A 22,762-nucleotide genomic window follows, 5' to 3' on the forward strand; every position below is an offset into this window, starting at 1 on the left:
GAATATAACTACTATAATACTGCCCCCTATGTACAGGAATATAACTACTATAATACTGCCCCCTATGTACAGGAATATAACTACTATAATACTGCCCCCTATGTACAAGAATATAACTAGTATAATACTGCCCCCTATGTACAAGAATATAACTACTATAATACTGCCCCCTATGTACAAGTATATAACTACTATAATACTGCCCCCTATGTACAAGAATATAACTACTATAATACTGCCCCTATGTACAGGAATATAACTACTATAATACTGTCCCCTATGTACAGGAATATAACTACTATAATACTGCCCCCTATGTACAGGAATATAACTACTATAATACTGCCCCCAAGTTTTAGTTTTCCCTCACTCCTGCCCCCAGTTCTAGCCCTCCCCTGCTGCCACCAGTTCTAATTCCCCCTCCTTCCCCAAGTTTTCATCCCCCCTCCTGCTCCCAGTTTTGTCCCCCCCCCTCCTGCCCCCAGTTCTGTTCCCCCCTCTCCTGCCCCCAGTTTTGGTTCCTCCATTTGCTCCCCCAGTTGTAGTGCCCCCCTCCTGCCCCCAGTTTTAGTTTCCCCCCTCCTGCCCCCAGTTTTGATACCCCCCTACTGCCCCCAGTTCTAGTGCTTCCCCTCCTGCCCCCAGTTCTAGTTCCCCCTTCCTGCCCCCAATTTTGGTGTCCCCCTCCCCCTGATGCTTCACGTTTAAGTTTCTACTCACTGTGACTGTAGTCCTGTTCCGCGGGAGTCTGTATAGAGGAGAAGCCAGAGGGTCATGTGATGATGACATCACCACAGGTCCTCCTGCTTCCCCTGTACATAGCAGCCACAGATCCTCAAGCAGCGAGTGATCATTGCACATGTTCTATTCCGTTTTTGACGTGAATCGCGGCAAAAACGTAATAGAATCGCGACCCCTGTGTTTTGGTCGTTCGACACCCAGGTTGAGAACCGCTGGTATAAAGCTTCTCACTTTTTTTGGTAAAAAGTGCGGGTGGAAGCAGCCAGTGGTAGATTATAATATACACTCACCGGCCACTTTATTAGGTACACCATGCTAGTAACGGGTTGGACCCCCTTTTGCCTTCAGAACTGCCTCAATTCTTCGTGGATTCAACAAGGTGCTGGAAGCATTCCTCAGAGATTTTGGTCCATATTGACATGATGGCATCACACAGTTAGCGCAGATTTGTCGGCTGCACATCCATGATACGAATCTCCCGTTCCACCACATCCCAAAGATGCTCTATTGGATTGAGATCTGGTGACTGTGGAGGCCATTTGAGTACAGTGAACTCATTGTCATGTTCAAGAAACCGGTCTGAGATGATTCCAGCTTTATGACATGGCGCATTATCCTGCTGAAAGTAGCCATCAGATGTTACAGGGTACATTGTGCTCATAAAGGGATGGACATGGTCAGCAACAATACTCAGGTAGACTGTGGCGTTGCAACGATGCTCAATTGGTACCAAGGGGCCCAAAGAGTGCCAAGAAAATATTCCCCACACCATGACACCACCACCACCAGCCTGAACCGTTGATACAAGGCAGGATGGATCCATGCTTTCATGTTGTTGACGCCAAATTCTGACCCTACCATCCGAATGTCGCAGCAGAAATCGAGACTCATCAGACCAGGCAACGTTTTTCCAATCTTCTACTGTCCAATTTCGATGAGCTTGTGCAAATTGTAGCCTCAGTTTCCTGTTCTTAGCTGAAAGGAGTGGCACCCGGTGTGGTCTTCTACTGCTATAGCCCATCTGCCTCAAAGTTCGACGTACTGTGCGTTCAGAGATGCTCTTCTGCCTACCTTGGTTGTAACGGGTGGCGATTTGAGTCACTGTTGCCTTTCTATCAGCTCGAACCAGTCTGCCCATTCTCCTCTGACCTCTGGCATCAACAAGGCATTTCCGCCCACAGAACTGCCGCTCACTGGATGTTTTTTCTTTTTCGGACCTTTCTCTGTAAACCCTAGAGATGGTTGTGCGTGAAAATCCCAGTAGATCAGCAGTTTCTTCAAATACTCAGACCAGCCCTTCTGGCACCAACAACCATGCCACGTTCAAAGGCACTCAAATCACCTTTCTTCCCCATACTGATGCTCGGTTTGAACTGCAGGAGATTGTCTTGACCATGTCTACATGCCTAAATACACTGAGTTGCCGCCATGTGATTGGCTGATTAGAAATTAAGTGTTAACAAACAGTTGGACAGGTGTACCTAATAAAGTGGCCGGTGAGTGTAGATGGTTTGTACGGAAGCCCAAGCCTTCCAGGGGGGCCATGGCCACTCAAACCACCCACCAAAATTTATACTGAGAAGGACTTTGACCCATGAAATCCTCATACACCTGTTCCTTCTCTCAGTACACAAGAGCCATTTCAGGACTATTGAAGATCCTCCAAAGGTCAGATTGAAAGCAGCAGAAGGGACGCATCCTCCATTCCCCAAGAAGCTGATTCTAGTACCAGATGTAGGAAGTGATTCCTGTCTTGTAGGGGCTATAATATTCATAAAGCCCAGGGCACATGGCAGTCTTAATCCGTCCCGGTAGCTGCTCTGTCTCTTAGTAGATTTACTACTGTGATCTTGACTTCTCCACTGCACTAGAAATCAAATAGGAGTCCAAATTATATCAATAGCATAAAGTTATCACATAACAAGTGTATTATATGTACACAAGGGAGGGAATGTATTCAGAATTTTGTTTTAACCGCCAGTCTCCAAACTACTAGTATATATCTGTTAGTAGACACGCACGCAATGTCCTCCAGGGCAGACCTGCGCAGAGCTGGTCTGATCTAGTAGAGAATTTGGCTATATTGTCTGCCGGTTTTCTGTCAGATACTATAGTAAATGTGGGGCGTTCCCTCAGCGTTCCCTGAACTGGGGAAGAAGGGGAGATGTCCATGCTTTCTCTGCTAGTTCTCCACCATAGTGCGGATACTTATAAAAAATGTGAGTTACACAAGTATCACTAGATGTTCCTGGCAAATTTAATCAATGATTTACTGATGACAGAAATCCTGAGACGCGTTATTATGGAGGACAGCGTGGCTCAGTGCCACGAGGATGACCTTGTGTTTCTGGTATTTCACAGTGTAAGGGCCCATGCACACAAACGTATGCGGGACGTGTATACAGCCACAAATTTACGGCCACATATACATCCCTCATAGTTGTCTAAGGCGCCCAGACTGGGTACAGTGCTCACCGTACCGCGCCCACAAAAAAGAAAGAGCCACTATGGAGTGGGGAGGGGCGAGCTTACTTCTGTGTACGGAGATGTGGGTGGTGTCATTTTTTGCAACTTTTGATCACATTTTCAATGCTACCATTCTGAGGACTCCACAACCATTTGATCACTTTTTATCAAATTTTTCATATCTTTCAAAATGGCAAAAAAGCGCCATTTCCAACTGGTGTGAAAAACCATTGTTATATTTTGATAGATTGGCCATTTTGGGACGCAGCAATACCTAACATGTTTATGAATTTTACTGTTTATTTCTATTTATATGACTTCGGGGGAAAGGGGGGGGGATTGCATTTTTAGGGTTTTTTATATAATTTTTAAACCATTTTTTACTATTTTTCAGACCCCCTAGGGTACTTTTACCCTAGGTTGTCTGATTGATCCTACCAAATACTGCCATACTACAGTTGCAGTATATAAGGATTTTCCTTCTCATTCATTACAATGTGCAAATTGCACATTGTAATGAATAGGTTAAAACCAGACAGCCTCAGGTCTTCGGAAGACCCAAGGCTGTCATGGCAACCGATTTGCGCCCCCTGGTGATGTCACAGGGGTAGGGGGCGGTGATCTAATCCAAGATCATGCTGCCAGGATTTAAATGCCTCCGGCAGCTTTGCCCACTGCATTTAAAGGGTTAACAACTGCGATCGGTGCCGGTGCGAGATTACAAATTTCTTTTACTTCTGTGCCTGCATCCTCTGTCTGAAACTTACAGCTGAGGGAGCGCTGATGAGGGAAATTTATCCTGCGTCGGTGTATAATAGTGACCCATCCCCCCCACCCAAGATACACTTGATGTATCTGATGGGCGGCGCGACTCTGCTCTGGTTCACAGTTAATCACGATGATTGACAGAATCTCTCTCCATTTCCCATTGTCATCCTGTCTGGTACGCTTGTGACCGTACATACACTCCCCCCCCCCCCCCCCCCCATAGACGACAATAGGAGCACAGAGCAATACAGTCCTGCACACCTATGGCACTGCTCTGTACACGGGGAAAGGACATGTCGTGCATCTCTATGGAGAGGGGAGTGATCACACCGGAAAGGTTGGGAAGGCATTTCCAAGTCTCTGTAAAAAAAACTGTGAAGGTTGGAACCGAAGCTGAACGGGAGCAGGAAAAGGGATAAGTATATGTATTTTATTATTTTAAAGCTGTCCCCATCCATATATTTAAAATACTTCAAACCTGGACAACTCCATAAATGCCATAGGTATGAAACGCTGAGGCCACTTGCCCAACAAGCCAGTTTGCTGCGTCATACTTGCATTGTGATCCCGCTGGAACGTCCAGTCTGACACTTAGAAACCGGAACTAAAATCAGCATTTCAGTTCAACTCTGGTTTCTGAGCGTTGGGCCGGACATTCCGGCAAGATCACAATGCGAGTATGACACAGCAAACTCGCTCGTGGACGGGAGGCCTAAGACCAGCAGAAAAGCAGGAAAACAAAAAGGCAGGCACACAATCCCAGACTAATGATACGTCTCCCAAAGTGTTGAGAACTTCTGAACCACAAGAGACGTGCGGCAATGGATTTCTGAAGCCATTCTGGTCTTTGATATGATCCATGACCACCTTACTATTGGAAAAACTTGCTTGCCCCTTGCTTGGCTTTTTAGATTGCATAAAAAACGCACTAACTAAAAATGGCCTAAAAACGCCACGTGTGTCTTCACCCTTAGGGTGCTGTCAGAGATAGCACGTTGACTCCTTTTAAAAACTGAATCAAAGTGCACAAAGTTGCAAGCGGCAGGTATCTGCAACCACCACTGGTGTTTTGTATTGTCTAAATGCAAGACACCGGGTGCTGGCTATCGATCACGAGTTCCCATAAAAACGGATATGCAATCAGGGCGTGCCCCGCCCCGTGGGCTTTGATTCCGTTTCTAAACTCAAAGCGCTAATGTGTTACCTTACCCTTAGCCATCTTTGCGTTTCAACCAGTCAATAGAACCACAAAAACAGGGTTGACACCTGGTTGTAATACAATTACAGCCCATGTTTACAGATCCGTTGCTGTAAAACTCCCCAAGGGGTTTGGACGAGCTAGTGACATAATTCGCCTGCCTCCATTTATTTAATCAGATCAACAAAAATGGTTGACACGTGGCCATACAGCTCAGAGTGAGGAAAAACTGCCGACGCTTGGCCCACAAACATGGCCGAGAGCCACACACAACCAGTGACTTCAACTGGAAACGCCACTATGTCACTTTTTTTTTACGTTTTTGCGGTACGGACTCTCCAGAGAAGTCTATTGGAGTTCGAAAAAAGCCGGGCTGCAAACGTTGTTGTCCACCGAATACGGGATATTTTTGTGGTGGGCCCACTGTAGTTTCTTACGCAAATATGGCCCATTTACGGAGGCATTTAGGTTACATACAGGTGACACACGACCTGTTCTTCCGGATGACAAACAGCCGCAAAATCCATACGGAAGGTCTACACCATGGAAAAAAAAAAACCTTTGAGTGCTAAGTCACAGATTAATTTGATCTTCATCATATATGGGCCTCCTCTTTTTCTTTGTAATACATTACTTGCACCTAGTAACAATTGTCTAAAAGGAGATGCACACACTGCACTTTATCCCAAGTGCTCCATTTTCTTTCCAGCATTTCCCACCCCACCATAGACTACAATTTCCAGCAGACTCTTTTAATATGACTCATATCCTGTTTTTAGGTCGTAAGCGGTGGTCGCTAAGCATCCTGGGAATCGTAGTCTTTTCTTGAAGTCCAGACACCTACCTGAAGCGTTCTATGGACTTCATATCCCATCATCCTTTGCCAACACAAACATAAGCCATATTAGCTGTCATCGGCCCTGTCGCTGTGCATGCCGGTTATTGTAGTCTTCGCCTCAGGGAACGTCAACATTCAGAAGAGGCACTCGTGCGGGGTCGAACTACATTTCCCGGCATTCCTCGCTCAGTAGGATGAATTCCTTGGTTTGAAAGCGGCCCCGTCAGCGCCCGGGACGGTAGAGGTGGCAGGCGGGATGGCGTCTTTTGTGACTGAGGTGTTGGCACATTCTGGGCGACTGGAGAAGGAGGATCTGGGGACAAAAATTAGCCGCCTGTCTCGGAGGGTGGAAGAAGTGAAGGTATATATTGGTTTGTGGGATATTAGGATGTTCCTCGGTATCTCCTCCTGTCACTCCAGGAATATTTACATGGCGTCCTGTGCCAGGAGGAGTTCTGGAGCCTCAGTGCACTGGTGACCACAGCCTGGCAGTACTACAACGCTCTGTGCCATCCTATGTGATACATATACTACAGTATATACATGTATATACACCTGCGGCCTCTCACATGTGATGGTGAGGAAGTGGTGCAGTCCCCTGTCTATGTAAGGATAGGATAATGCGCCATTTTAGTCACATGACATAAAAGTTTGCGTTGCGGCTGTGATGACCTGTTCTAGGTGTTTGTGACATCATTGATCACAACATTAGCCGCAGATGATTGTCGTCATAGGCCACTATGAGTCGTGTGATGTAATAGATCGCAACTTTGGCCGCGTGTTACTGTCATAGATTGCAACGTAAGCCTTGTGGTACTGTCGTCATAGGCCCCAATGTAAGTCACCTGTAAGGATATGGATCGCAACGTCGGCCACATGTGACTGTCCTCCTACATTACAGTCACACGCAGGTAACGTTATCCTTACATGTGACTTACCTTGTGAGAGTAAGTAACAGCTCACCGTATATGTAATGGTGCTCTCTGTACATGTGAACGGGATCCAAGAAAAACTGTTCTGATTCCGTTATAAGCAGAAAGAAAATTTACGTATGATCCAGCACTGAGCGGCGCACGTTGGCATAATCTGCCATATGGTCAATGGGCACATGTGACGCTGCAGGGTAAGATTTCCCCTTGTGTAGCCTAATCCTAGATGTCACACTACAGTCCTGTATACATCTATGAGGGGGTGATCCTAAAATCCAAATAATTTCACCAATAACCTTCCGACATGTCTGTGTAATCAGCTAATAGTAGATCTGTACGGTGGCCTGAGGGGGTCATGTGACTATTCCTGATGGAGTCTGACAGCACGGATCAGTTTGGTTTCAGGTTAATAAGCTCTTCCTCTCCTCCACTATTCTACAGATCTTCAGCCCAAAATACTGCAGACTAGACAAAGATACATCCTTAGGTGACAGACATTGAATAGAGAGAATTTTTGTCTTGCATATTTTCACCTTAAATCTTTCTCCAACCTGATGGCATTTCTGGTGCCCTGTTTACATGCAATGGACAATTTCTGGGTGGATTTAGACAAGATCTGGGCATTACCGGAACCCTTGAAAGAACCCACTTCGTTTAAAAAAAAATAATAATAATTCATTCTAGACAGAAGCCATGATGCCAGGTGTGAACAGAGCTGTAGTCTGTTCCATAACCAGGGTGTGAGAAACATGAATCCGGGCACAGAGGTGACACCCAGCGCCCTGGTAATGTCATGTTACTATATACAGCTACGTGTCACACATGGGTTATATCTGTCACATACATCAGCTGACAATAGAGAGTAACTACAACTCCTATTATGTGTAGAGAGTAGTAATTATGTACACAAGACTCCTTCTAATATACTCCTTATGTGTAGTTGTTCAGTTGTTTAATCCAATAGCTTTACATGATCCGTCACATTGTGAACCTAAAGTGAAACTTTAACTTTTATAATACTATAGTTTGTTTTTATGTTCTTCCCTTTTACTTAAAGGGGATGTCCAAAGTTTTTTTTTTAAGTTTTCCAGTAACCATGGGAAATGCTATAACTTGCTGACTAGTGGAGGACGGCAGGGGTGTAACTACAGCAGTAGCAGCCATAGCAGCCGCTATGGGGCCCACAGTGTCAGAGGGCCCCGTCATCTGACCTGACATTAAAGAATGAAGAATGTGCAACATTATATACATATTACGCTGCATATATGTGTGTATATATATATATATATATATATATATATATATATATATATATATATATATGAGTGAGTGATGAACTGTATGTTTATGGATATAGGAATGTAATATATGTATGTTTTTAAGCCGGCAGGGGGTCCCCTTCAGAAGTCTGCTATGGGGCCCTGCGCCTTCTTGTTACGCCACTGTAGGACGCTGATGTATTGCAAAGAAAATGGGGGTCTAGTTCCCCATCTGATTGAAGGGGGGGGTCCTTCTGCACCATTAAAGGGATTGCCTGGGTTAATAATAATCTTTATTTATATAGCGCCATCCTATTCTGTAGCGCTATACAAATGGGTTATACGTTGGTCCTTGCCTCAATTCCAGGGGGTCACTACCAGTTTCTGGTATATAAAGGGTCATCGGTGACACCACATTTTTGGGTGCAGGAAATTGTTTTATTTGCGAGGGCAACAACAAGATGTTTTCCCAAAATTTGTAAATGTTACAGCTCGGGGGGTTTAGGCAAGGGGTGATGAGTGCTGATGATGTAATGGGGCCCTGTCTCACTATTTAACTGAATCCTGTGATGATCTGTTTCTCTCTTTTTATAGGGTGAAGTGTGTGATATGATCAATAAGAAATACGATGAATTCCTCCCCAGCATGCAGAGCGCCGAGGATCTCGTGGCACAAGTCAACAATCTGAACAGGGACGTGGATCTCTTAAAGTCAACAATAGATAATGAGGTGAGATCTCAAGTTGTCTAGAATGGACACTGCTCTCCTTGTCACTCAAGGGGTCCGGAGCAGAAGACCCCTGTGTAATGTCTGTATGACCTCATGGGGCAGGTGAATTCTTCATGAGCAGCCGGTTAATCCATTACTTCCCCTACGAATATGACCATATTACCAAGTGATATCATACTAGGTCATGGAGACCCGGCAGACAATACCAGACGCTCCTTACATGAAGAAAACTGAGCTTTTTCTTTCTCTTCAGGTTCAGAATGAGCTGAAAGTGGCCATCAGTGAATTCACAGAACTGAAGCAGCAGCTGGAGAGAAACACCATGATCCTGGGAGTCCTGCGGCAGCTGCAGGAGGTCAGTATGTGTCCTAGACTCTGTACACCTGATATTTAGGCTGATCTTTTATAAGATGTTCTATGGATTATGAATGTTTGTATTACTCCACATTTGGTAGAACCAGAGATCAGCAGCAGACTCTCTTTACAAGGTATAATTATAATAATTATTCCTTTATAATAATTCCTTTATATAGCACACACAGGTTACTTGGCACTACACAGAGCTTGCCAAATCGGCCCCTTTCCCCGTGGGTATGGAGACAGGCCATTGCCTATGCTCTATAATGGCTGTGCTGTGCATTTGCGGATCGTTTTAGGATTAAAGGCTTTCGTCCCAAGTTTATAAGTTCTCCCCTATTCACAGGATGGGGGATAACAAGGTAATGGGTGAGGGTCCAACTAGTAGGTACCCCACCAATCACAAGAACGGTGGACCTATTCTCACCAATGCACGGAGTGGGAGAGCACACCCCTTGCCGCTTCATTCACTGCTCATTTCAGTGACTGTGAGTGTGCGAGATAGCCGAGCACGTTTCTTAAGGGGGCGCATCCCCACAGAACTGAATGACCTGCCGTTCAATAGGATTCTGAGCATGGGGTCTCGGGGATCCTGTTCTTGTGATTAGTGGGGTTCCTAGTAGTTCTCCAGTGGCTACTAGAACTGAATGACCTGCCGTTCCTTACTTTTCTGAGTATGCTGTTTCGGGGATCCTGTTCTTGTGATTGGCGGATTTCCTAGTAGTTTTCCTGTGCTTAGAGGATGATTTATAAACTTGGGACAAACCCTTTAAGTAAATTGGAGTTGAGCTGAAGTACCTCGGCAAGGCCACTATGCAGTGTGTGGAGTATTCTGCTTCCATCTCTTCCCTGAGTAGTCCTGACGTGGAACAACCGCCTATCACATCCCCAGCCATCTGATATTGATACCCTAATGTTAAATGAAATCTACTGCTTAATTTAACCTCTATAAAGTACCTTGATGCCCCCCCGCCATATTCTACTTACTAGCCCTGCAGCGGTGACATGGTGGGAAGGTGGTGGCGGAGGTACTGATGGTGCTTTGTAGAGTTATCCTTTAAGACCATCAACACGAAATTCTAGGATTTTGTCTTTAAGAATTTTAAACTCTTTAACTCTCATCCTACTTGTGTTTTTTTTCAGTTTAACAGCGCCATAGAGAAATACAACGCTGCCTTGTCCGAGAGGAATTACATCAATGCGGCCGAGCAGCTGGAGAAGGTAAATGGAATGAAATGCTGTATTCTTCTTTACAAGTAAATTCTGTGTTTTCACCATTGAATTTGGTGATATCAACACCTTAGCCGAGTAAAGAAAGGTTACGGCGCTATAGCCAGATAGGTGACACAATACCAATTGACAAAGGAAAACTTGTGACATCGGTAGATGCACAAACTGAATCGGCTAGGTCAGAGGCCATATCCTACAAAGGCAATCTCCTTAAGGTACGTTAAAGGGGATGTGTGATTAATAATTTTTATACCTTGTCCTGTGGAGAGGTGATAAATATCAGATTGCCGGGGTTCTGCTGTATAATATGTGGTGTAGCGCAGTCACCATGGCTCGTCGCACCATGGCTGTCCACAATGGAAATCATTGGGGTCCGTGAAGTAGCTGCAATTTGTGCATCTAGCTCTCGGACCTAAAATATGGTTGTGTGAATGAGCCCTTATATTGTATTATTATTATTATTTATTTATTTTTTTATCCTAGGCACAAAGCTGTCTGAAAATCCTCAAGTCCCGGAAAGGGTTTGAGCTGAAGGTGTTGAAGTCTCTGGGGATAGAGCTGACGGTGCAGAAGCAGAACATGTTGTACCACCTCGGGGAGGAGTGGCAGAAGCTGGCCGTGTGGAAGCTACCCCCATCCAAAGGTAACATCCACTGCATAAAGGATGACCACACACCTCAACTTTCTATAGACTTTGCTGAAATCAGTATCCTCTGTATGGATGCAGATTTATTACATAACATACTATCTCAGCTTCCATCCCTCCTGTCTGTATATGTAGTTTTCGGTCCTCTGTGCATGGTGCTGGAGACCTAGCTGCTGTGACTCACTCCTACCCCTACTTTTGCCATGGAGGTTTTAATAACTGACACCCCAGTGAGTTTTGGGCTGAATATCAGATTAAAAGGGAGGATGAGAACCATAGTCAGTGGATAAAGAAGCACTTTGCTTTGATGAGATATATTACAAAGGTTCTGGTGTTTACTTGTTCTATTAATTTTACCAAAGTTTTGTAGCAAGTCTATGACCAATAACCGACCGCATATCCTGTGCTATGCCTTACATGTCGTCTTATTATTATCATTGGTTTGTATTGTTGCAGATCACTCAAGTCTGGATTTGATCCTGAAAACTGAGCTGCATCTGTGCACTTTACCTTCCGCTGATGAAACCAGTTCTGCTCCTGTACTGGGATCTGTCCTTCAGGCCTTGGCTATTCTGGGAGAGCTGAACACAAAGTTAAAGTTTTTCAGTAAGGACATTCATAACTCTGGTCTTGGTCACCCGATCTGGGACTGCATTGTGATGTCCATTTTATGAGTAATACCATGGCCTGTTGTGACCCAGATGCTTTAGGTGCCCGATCCTCTCCCGCCTTTTCTATTTTATTACTAAATTGACTATTGAGATTTAGTGGGTCATATATTATGCAAATCTGACCCAGTCTCTGCCCCAGTCACATTGTGGCGTGATCTATCTTGTGGATTTGAATAGCGGACCTCACTGTGCTGAAGGATGACATCATAGACTTGTACCTCACTGATTGGCTGAAGCATGGGCTGGTGACTTCATTCTTCAGTGACGAGAGCCAGAATAGTCCCTTTAATAACATCTCCAACACATCACTACAGAAGAGTAATTGTAGTTATTTAATTATACGTTACAGGTCAGCTACTACTGAATTACATCCTGAAGCCTCTGGTATTGTATCCGTCCCTCCACGCTGTTGTGGAGACCCATCCTCAGGGCGTCATACTGCGGTTTGAAAGCACCAAGTGTGAGCAGGAACGTCCACCGCCTGCAGATGTCTTCTTAAAGCTGAAGGTTGTCCTGGAGCTACTACACAAGCATCTACTAGGTATGGAGACTGTGTAGTAGAAGTGTCATAGTGTGACAATATGTTTATAGGGCGAGACTCATTATTAACAACATGTCTACAGTGTAAGATGTAAATTCTATAAAGTTGGCACACCCGCTACACCTACGTGTTACCCTTTACACCCCATGCTGCAAACAAGACCATTGCAATGATCAGAATTATGAGAACACATCTATTTTAATTAATCCCTACTTAATATGAAAGGAAATCTACCAACTGGAAAGTACTTTTTTTTTTTTTTGAGTTCCAGAGGGAGATTTCCGATGTGTGGCTTATTATGCACATATTTTCTAATTTATTAGCACGCTGCCTAAACCTGATAATCCAGATATGCAAATTACCTGCAAAGGCTACTGGAGTGTGGAGTAGCTTCTGTGAGGCTACACAGAAGCTCCCATTCGCCTGCCGGCTTCAGTGGCTCTTGGACACGCCGGGAGCCACTTTGCCTGTGCGGGCCGTGCCACCACGTTCACGGGCGGCTTGGGTTAGCAGGGGGAAGCACTGCAGAAGCTACTTGGTGCATGGAGTAGCCTTAGCCCCTGGAGCTCACAGAGGCTACTCCTTTGCAGGTCATTTGCATATCTAGATTATGAAGTTTATAACCTGATAGGCAGCATTCTTATAAAAGATGTGGAGGGATGAGCCACATAGGAAATCTACTTAAAAAAAGCTTCTAGATTTTCTTAAACATTTTTTTTTTCCTTTACATCTAATTCACCTATAAATGTGACCCCAGACTCAGTTTGTAGATGCAGGTCCTTCTAAAATGATACCAGTACCAAGCACTGACCCAATTTATTTGTGCAGGCATCAGCTTTCTTTGGTAAATTTGGGAGACACTGATGGAGCCTGAAGGTGTTATATATGAGTTATAGCAGTTCAGTTCCAGTAACCTCCAAATATCAAAAATTTTTGCTAACTACAAGCAGAATTTAGCACATCGTTATTCCAGTACAGCCATTTTTATTGTCAATTTTTGTCTTTTTTTTTTTTCTTTAGACGTCCCAGTAGAAAACCAGATAGGAGATGAAAATAATAAACTAGTTTTAGCAGAAGTTCTCGGTGATCTGATCTGGGAGGATATTTCAGAATCCATCATTAAAGACTGTCTGGTCTACTCCATCCCCACCAACAGCAGCAAACTTGAGCAGTACGAGGAGGTAAGTCTATTAGGATATCAGTCAATTTTCTGGACCCCATGCTAGACGCCAATGGTGCCTGACTGACCCAACTTTACCAGAAAAAGTTGCACAGCTGAATTTGAGACTGAATCAGGAGACTGGCTCAGACACGAGCATGAATATAAAGCCTAAGCATACCGGAAATTCCTGGATTACAAAATATTTTGGACTATCATTGGTGGTCTCTGTGCACTCTTCTGCTTCTGTGTTTGTCCAATTCCAAATTATTCTTATTATACACGGTCAGGTCTTTAGTTGGGGGCACGGAAATTACATCGGAAGATAAAACACCCCTTCAGAAGAATAATGTTTGGATTGGTTTAATTCAAGCCCATATGCTCTTCTTTCTGCTTCCAGGTTATTAAAGCAACAGAGCAGTTTGAAAACGACCTCAAGGGAATGAAATACCTTAAGGGCGATGCCACCGAGCTGCTTAAATATGCCCGAAATGTCAACTCCCACTTCGCCAGCAAAAAATGCCAGGACGTCATTGTTACTGCCAGAAACCTGATGACCTCTGAGATACATAACACTGTGAAGGTGAGAGAAGACCCCAGACCTAGTAGTTATGTACATACACACACATATATATATATATGTGCAGGGAATGTCATGATGAATTATAGATGCTTTGTGCCATTTCACATAGTGGTGGTAATGGCATTGGTATGTATAATTCCTGCTGTATTATTATTTTTTTTTTTTACTGTCTTCTGATAGATCACTCCCGAATCCAAAGTGAATGTACCAAAACTCCAAAGCCCCGGAGGAGAAAAGACAAAACCGCAGAAGAGTCCTTCACGTGAAGCTCCAGCCCTGGAGAATGAGGTGAAGCTGGGCCAGCACACCTTCTCCCTGCCCACCTGCCGGATCAGCGAGTCTGTGGAGAAGCTGATGGAGCTCGCCTACCAAACCCTCTCCGAGGCTACAACTAGCAATAAGCCCTGGTATGTTTGGAGCTGGAGGGATGCATATAGCAAAGTTTAGTACAGATCTATTGTTGTCCATTAGACTGCTGACAGCCGGAACACCCGATTTCAGCAGCATTGGATGCATGGGGGTCTCCTAACTCTCAACAGATGTTGGAGGATCGGGTTGTTGGATTTCTGTATTCTTTTAGGGGACTTGGATGGAGCTCGAAGCAGACGTCCCTTTCCCTTAATAGGAGCACCACCTGCAGTGAGCTGCTTTGGCCACTACACTACCGAAGGAGCTGTCTACTTCCAGCTCCATATAGTGTAAATCCTCTGTTCCCTTTGACGGCTTTTATAACTGTAATAGAGGCTGAGTAGCATGCGCAGACAATTTACAGGTCTGCTAGGGGGTCTTTATAATGTTAAAATACAAAGTGCTTTGTAATGTTGACTGATGCGGCATATGCCATAAATGTCTGATGGGTACTTGGCTCTTGTATCTGTATTATGGGATTCCCCAACGCCCATCTTGCTTCAGTGGCAAAGCATGATAAAACGGTGATGGTAGACTCTCCCAAAAACAAGGAGACCCCAAAGCCGACAACCTACATCTATCAGACATTTTGTCATCTCCAGTGGACACCCCATAAATATCTAAGATGGGTTTACACAAAGGAGCTGTATCAAGTTTGCAAATGATCCCATATCCTCTGTATACCAAACTGACCCGCGTTTATCCAAATTCTGGGACTAATCACAAGAACCGGACTTCTCGAACTCAGAGAAGGGGTCCTGTTCTCACCATTTGATGCAGCAGCAAATCGAGCATGGGTTAAATAATATGGGGAAACCAATAATTACTGAGCCCCGCTATTTCTGACACACCCATGCTATTGGATTAGGGGCATGGTGCATGCTCCACCTGTCGTTTGACCCTTTAGCGAGATGGAACCAGCGTTCTCCAGGTTGCTGTGGGTCCAGTTCTTGTTATCAATTGGGGTCCTAGCAGCGATCAGCTTGTTACCAACCGGATAGGGGAAAACTTGCAAACTTGGAACAACCTATTTCAGTTAGTGAATCTGTATTCCCATCAATGCAAGACATCCGGTTTCAAGGGAAAAAAAACTATTTTTTTAAAGAGGCGTTACACTGATGACTGTGACATGATACAGGGGCAGGGTTGGACTTCCACCAGATCTTATCCCATAGAAATCATAATCCTGTCGGTGGTACTGGATTATCAATCTCAGATTGTACATTACTAGTTATTTCTAATTTTACTTCTTTGTGTGTGTCTTTTGTTTGTTGTAATTTTTTTTTTTTTCCATCATGGCTTCCTCTTCTTTTCAGCGCCATCCAGCTTTTCTACACTGTCCGAAACATTTTCCATCTGTTCTATGATGTTGTCCCAACTTATCACAAGTGAGTGTTCTCAGCATCTTCATAGAGATTGCACCCCTAAAGATTTCTATATGCGACTATATATAATATATGTATTCACTGCATGCCGTATGTACCTGATACTCTGTATGCTGCACTTACCTGTGCCCTGTGTCCCCCTGGGATTTTCAGTTAGTTGCCCCTCATAGTGTAAGCTCTTCCTAAATCCCCTGTATTGTAGTGTAACGGTTGCCATTAGACCAGAACTAGTGCACCATGTAGCACATAATTCATTTTGCATGACTTCAGGGTATCCGGCCGCTGGGTACTCCCCTCTCCCATATAAGAGCCCTCGTAGTTTTAACCTACGTGTCCATGTCTGTGCTGGGTCAGGAGGACTAGTTATGCTATTGAATGGTTCTTGTCTAATATTAAATCATTCCCTGAACTTAATTTTTAAAGAAGTTGTCAAAGTTTCTTTGATGCATGTGAATATTCCTTAGGTAGATGTCATCCCCAGCAGGAGGTTACACGGCTTCTCCCACGTGCTCCATGATCCTCGCTTCTGCTTATATTGTCTACAGTTTACATTGGGCAGAGGACAATCCACTAGCATTCAGTCCATTACAGCCCAGTATAAGATACAGTACCAGGCTCTTGTCTGGATGAGGTGCTGCTTTCCAGGACTCATTCTTTGCTCCCCTTCCCCTTGGTTTAGTTACTAGTCTGTAATTACAGATGTGCCCTGTAGCAGCTTCTTACCTTTGCATTAGCTATTCTCTAGCTGACTTGTGCGCGCGCGTGCTCCCCCCCCCCCCCCCCATCTCTGGCATTGTGCGCACGCTCGCTCCCCCTTTCTCTCATGCATTTTTTCTTACAGAGAGAACCTGCAGAAGCTCCCTCAGCTCTCCGCCATCCACCATAACAACTGCATGTACATTGCACACCACCTGCTAACTCTCGGACACCAGTTTCGGTATCATCTTCCCACTCCGCTCAGCGATGGAGCCGCTACATTCGTGGACATGGTTCCTGGATTTAGACGACTAGGTAGGAGGATTATTATGGGAGCGCATCCCGTTCCAGGTGTCCTCTAAAGTAACCAATAAAATTATTGCATTAAGAAAACAGAATAGTCAGCAAAATCTCAAAAAGCAACTACAATAAAAATCAACCCAAAAATCTAAACTTGCTCGTAAACCATGCACAATGACATACTGGTGTGCGCCCCCTCTGGCAGAATCTGCTCTTCTTTTAGCTTCTTATGCCCTGGTTTTTATGTAAAAAGGCTATATAAACTATGGAAAGGAGCATAGGGGCACAGGGGCATCAAGCTCCATAGATGTTTGTTGGTACCAGGAGCCTCTAGGGCTCATTTGCATAATTTTTAAAGCCTTTTTTCATAAAAACAGGGCATTGGACGCTAAAAGAATAGTCGATTCTGCCGAGGGGGCACACACCAGTATGTCATTGTGCATGGTTTATAATCCATCATCCTGGTGGTAGATTTACTTGTATTGTATGGTAGCTGGTAGACATGAAAACCTTTTAATGTCTCTGTGTTCTCTCTTGTATTTCCTAAGGCACAGAGACTTTTCTGGCACAAATGCGGCTGCAGAAAGGGGAACTTCTTGACCGGCTATCAAATGCCCGCTCCTTCATCAACATGGAAGACGAAGACAATTATACAGCCGGACACAAAGCAATACGGCAGGTACAGAAGCGGATCCTCATGGGTACTTGTTGTGGACCCTTGCAAATGAACAATATTATGTACAAGTCATTGATGGTTTTGGGCTGGATATCCGCTTGTAAGTTCACATAAGCCTTGTTGGCAGAAGATCTACACTGCACTATGTCTCCTTAAACATGTGACCTGCACCTAACATTGCAAAGAAATAAATTTTTTTTTTCCAGACAATGCTCCCTCGGAAAAGTATACAAATTAACCCAAACCAGAGGCACCCACCCATAGCCCCTTGCCGAAGATGGAATTTTTCCATTCTTAGTTTAAATTTATCCCTTCATATACAGAGCTGTATGGGGGCTTGTTTTCTGCGTAACATATTGTACTTGCTAGTAGCAGTATTTTTTTTATTCCACGCCATGTACTGGGAAGCTGGAGAAAAAAAACTCTTAATTGCAGAGAAATTGTTAAAAATAACGCATTTGCGCCATATTCACGTGGACTTTGTTTTTATGGCTTTCAATGTGTGGTCCAAATGACCTCTGTACTTGTTATTCCTTGGGATGGTACAATCATGCGGATACCAAATTTTATATAGGTTTAATTGGATTTTAAAAAATGAAAACCACTTGTGTTAAAAGAAATTTTATTTCACTTTTTGAGCAATGTTGGGCTGGGAAATTGCATGAAGTGGTGAATTAAACATTTTGTACTTTTTTTTTTCTGTTATGCGGTTCACCAATGGGAATAACCATTTTTATTTTTTAATAGGTAGTGTTGGCTAGTGTTTTTTATATTTTTTTTTATATTCTATATTTCTAAACTCCCTAGGGTAATTGAACCCTAGGGGGTCTGATCACTTGTATAATATACAGGCAGTCCCCGGGTTACATACAAGATAGGGTCCGGAGGTTTGTTCTTAAGTTGAATTTGTATGTAAGTTGAAACTGTATATTTTATCATTGTAGATCCAGACAAAAAAATTTTTGGCCCCAGTGACAATTGGAGTTTAAACAGTTTTTGCTGTAATGGGACCAAGGATTATCAATAAAGCTTCATTACAGACACCTTACAGCTGATCATTGCAGCCTGGGACTATATTAAAGCATTCAGAGACTTCACCAGAGGTCACAGGGGTCTGTCTGTAACTATGGGTTGTCTGTAAGTCGGGTGTCCTTAAGTAGGGGACCGCCTGTACTCCAATACTACAGCACTGCAGTATATTGTAAAATTACTGGATCTGTGAAAGATCCTGCTAATGGCAGACTCTTATACAGATCGTGCTATGACAGCCATGGATCCCTCCTTGATGTTATTGCACCTCCCTCCAATGACGGCACTTCATGCTGGCCTAATCCAAGATGCCAGAACCCAAGCACCACCATCCCATTTGCCATTTAAGACCATGGCTGGTGTCCGCCATGTGACGTACAGGGCTGTTTTCAGATTTGCTCCTCTTCAGCACATGGCATGGTTGGTAGGCCTCATGGTCGGGATACATAGGTCTCGCTATAACTGTACCCCACATGAAATGTTTCCCCTGTGTTCTTATAATTGTACGATAATACTGCACAATGTGATAAAGATCTCCCAAATATTTCAATATCTTTCTATTTTAGGTTATTCATCAACTGAGTCGCTTGGGTAAAGTGTGGCAGGACGTGCTCCCTGTAGGAATCTACTGCAAAGCTATGGGGACTTTATTAAATACCGCCATTACAGAGATGATTAACAAGATCGCCGCTCTGGAGGTATGTGGGCCACAGCGATCACATACAGGGTGTATAGTACTGCGCTACCTGCAATGTAAAGGGGTCATCCCAACTTGCACATTCATTGCATGGAAAATGGTCAGTTTGGACACTTGTGTTGGTTAATGACACACATCTTATCAGTTCAGTGTAGATGTGCGACTAGTTATTTACTCATGATATAGCAGCGTTACCAGATCGGCCGCATATCCCCCAATTTATATGTATGTGCTTGACTGACATGAGCATTCATGTCTATGGAGAGGATGTCCCTCGTCCCGCGTGATCCTGATGTCCCTCGTCCCGCGTGATCCTGATGTCCCTCGTCCCGCGTGACACCGATGTCCCTCGTCCCACGTGATTGGTCTAGAGATACTGATGTCCAATGACTCCTCTTTGTTTTCAACAGGACATTTCCACCGAGGATGGAGAGAGACTGTATACACTCTGCCGGACAATGATTGAAGAAGGACCCCTGGTGTTTACCCCCCTCCTTGAAGAAGGCAAAAATAAGAAGTATCAGGAGGAGGTGCCCATCTATGTGCAGAAGTGGATGAAGTTCAAAGAGCTCATGATCATCCTGCAGGCAAATCTGCAGGAGATAGTTGACCGGTGGGTATCGGATAAATCGACTCAACTTCACTTCCACCTTTTTTGATATTGGGCCCCACAATGCCTGATAATTTAGGATCCATATGTATAAGGAAGATAATAAGAATCTCATCTTTCAGCTTTGATCCGAGCTTTGTGGTTCTGTTAGCTAAACAAAAGGTGGGGACGGGATCTTTATCTGCAGCTTGCATTTCCAATCATGTCTTTAGCTTCCAGTATCTCTGGTTCTTTCGCTCTCTTAAGATGAGATCCTTTATTTTTTACTATGACACAAAGCATGTTTCTAAGTACTATTGGACCAAAGATAGGGGCTTCTGAACTTACACTACCCCTACAAACCACTAATCCTGACTCGCCTCATGTGAAAATGGGGATGAGGAGAGTCATATTTGCTTGTCTTGATCAGAGTTGACACATGGGATCAGGCCTCTTTCTCCTACAGAATGGATTTGGGTGTACATACATCCTGCTACCCCATTCACTAGCACTGCCCCTGGCTGTCTCTGACATGGAGAATAAATCACTGTGGATATGCGGAGAAAAAGGGAGGGGGACAGAAAGAAACAGCGCTACCTTTGCTGGTTGTGCTAGAGACGGGCACAATGCTGGGTCGGGCATATGTGATGAGTAACCGCTGCCTTGTCCCCACCCTCGCCCCAAGGTTGGGTAACAAGGACGTATAGCAAATGGGCTGGAGGGTAGGTCACTGGTTGTACCACCCTATGTGTAAAAATGGGACGTCTGGAAGGCGCTGGTCCTCAGGGGTAAAAGTTTTCCTTTTATTCAGAGATATTTTGGACAACACTTGTCCAAAATATCTCTGAATAAAAGGGAACCTTTTACCCCTGAGGACCAGCGCCTTCCAGACGTCCCATTTTTACACATAGGGTGGTACAACCAGTGACCTACCCTCCAGCCCATGGAGAATAAATGGTTCAGGAAGATGCGCGCTAGAGCTGCCACTTTATTCATGAAGGGCAATCGGACCGCCTTCTGATCCATTTCTGACAAAATTGGGACAATCCCTATAGCCTTCATACACATTCAAAAAAAAAAAATAATAATTCTACTGTGTGATCTTGCAGGAACTTCTCATTACACCTACAATGTCACCACCAGACACTCAAAGATGTGGGGGCTCTTTCTTTTACTTTTATGATCTATGCTGCTAAGGGTCACGTTTAGGATATGTTGGATAATTTGGGTTAAAAATTTAAATTCTGTGGAAGGAAGGTTACAGTGTTCGGTATAACCTGTGTGTTGTCTTACAGGTGGGCGGATGGTAAAGGACCCCTGGCGACAGAGTTCTCCACCAATGAAGTGAAGAGTCTGATCAGAGCGCTATTCCAGAACACCGAGCGGAGAGCGGCGGCTTTGACCAAGATAAAATAACGTTGCGATTCTTATATACTGCCTGTAATATTCTGTACATACCTCTCTTTGAGAACTCCAGTAAATATCTTAATAAGAACTTTTAACTTTTTGAAGTTTTATAGTATTTTTTTTTTTGAGTGACTCATTGTTCATGTGTTCATTGTAAGTGTCACTAGGACACATCCTTATAAAGTATCTTATTTTTGTAGTCAGACTTGCGTACCTTTTTGTTATTATCTGTATAAAATTGTAAATTCCTTACCATTGGGTAAAGGAAATCTACCATGAACTAAAACTGAACATACTTACCCCTAGTTCTCTTCATCCTGATCCCGGTGCTGGTTGTCTTTAATCTTGACACGCAGGGAAAAAAAGGATAGAAAAGCAGCCCAGAGCGTGGGGACACAATGTCCAGCTCTTTGGGCTATTAATTATTCACGTCTCTTGCCACATCTCTCTCCCATGCTGGAGACTGAGGAGGCGTCATGCAGGAGGCCTGAATAATTGGCAGCCTGGAGTGGTGGATGTTGCGTCCCCATGCTCTGGGCTGCTTTTTAGAAGTTTTTTTTTTTTTTTTCCCAGGCAATCCCTGTGTGTCAATATTAAAGACCAGATTTCTTTAAAGGGCTATTGTGAGAATATGAACCTCATATACAAAAACCCAAAATGCTATAAATAAATGAATATAGCAAAACTCCATTTTGTGATATGGAATTATCTTCCAGATTGCCACCATTTACAACTACAACTTCCATGAGCCCTCAGTTCTCAGATTAGCTCCTCCCACTCATACTCTGCTCCCAGCGATAATCTAACAGACTTTTTTTTTTTTTGCTCTCAAAAAAAAAACTCAAACTCAAAGTAAGAGACAGACAGGGAGAGAGAGATACCTAGTTAGGTATAAAAAAATGTTTTTTGTTAAGCAATTCTATTTTGTTATAGCTAAGAGCAGTTATTTGCTATCCTGGGCAATGATGGGATCTACAGCTAGTATGTATATATAGGGTTGTACCAATAAAGGGACACTCAAATGACACATCCTAGATCTGCATGAATGAAATATTCTCATTGAATACTTTGTTCTGTACAAAGTTGAATTTTCACAGAAAATTCATCAATGGAAATCAAATTTATTAAGCAATGCAGGCTGATCCAACTTTGATGTAATGCTCGCAAAACAAGACAAAATGAGGCTCAGTGTTGTGTGTGTGGCCTCCACGTGCCTGAATGACCTCTCTACAACGCCTCGGCCACCCACACAAGTGGCTCAGGGAGTGCAGCTCATCCAGGATGGCACATCAATGCGAGCTGTTTATGAGTATCCAGAGGCTAGAGGTGCTACCAGGAGACTTGGAGGGGGCAGTAGGAGGGCAACAACCAAGCAGCAAGACCGCTACCTAGGAGTAACAGGAGGAGCACTGCCAGATCCCTACAAAATGACCTCCAGCAGCCACAAATGTGCATGTGTC

At 44.0% G+C, this 22,762-nt stretch overlaps 1 protein-coding gene across 1 annotated transcript; it reads left to right on the forward strand.

The window, feature by feature from the left end:
* The first annotated feature begins 6,103 nt into the window (after positions 1 to 6,103).
* ZW10 (zw10 kinetochore protein) lies at positions 6,104 to 21,397 on the forward strand. Its single transcript, XM_072155853.1, has 16 exons — positions 6,104 to 6,372; positions 8,794 to 8,928; positions 9,182 to 9,283; positions 10,429 to 10,506; positions 10,999 to 11,158; positions 11,618 to 11,767; positions 12,182 to 12,373; positions 13,394 to 13,554; positions 13,933 to 14,115; positions 14,296 to 14,522; positions 15,840 to 15,911; positions 16,750 to 16,919; positions 17,453 to 17,583; positions 19,176 to 19,307; positions 19,717 to 19,919; positions 21,191 to 21,397. Exons 1-16 carry the CDS (start codon positions 6,268 to 6,270, stop codon positions 21,309 to 21,311), a joined length of 2,322 nt encoding a protein of 773 aa, XP_072011954.1. The 5' UTR covers positions 6,104 to 6,267; the 3' UTR covers positions 21,312 to 21,397.
* Positions 21,398 to 22,762: the final 1,365 nt, after the last annotated feature.

This window comes from Engystomops pustulosus, chromosome 6 (assembly GCF_040894005.1).
Source record: "Engystomops pustulosus chromosome 6, aEngPut4.maternal, whole genome shotgun sequence".
NCBI lineage: Eukaryota > Metazoa > Chordata > Amphibia > Anura > Leptodactylidae > Engystomops > Engystomops pustulosus.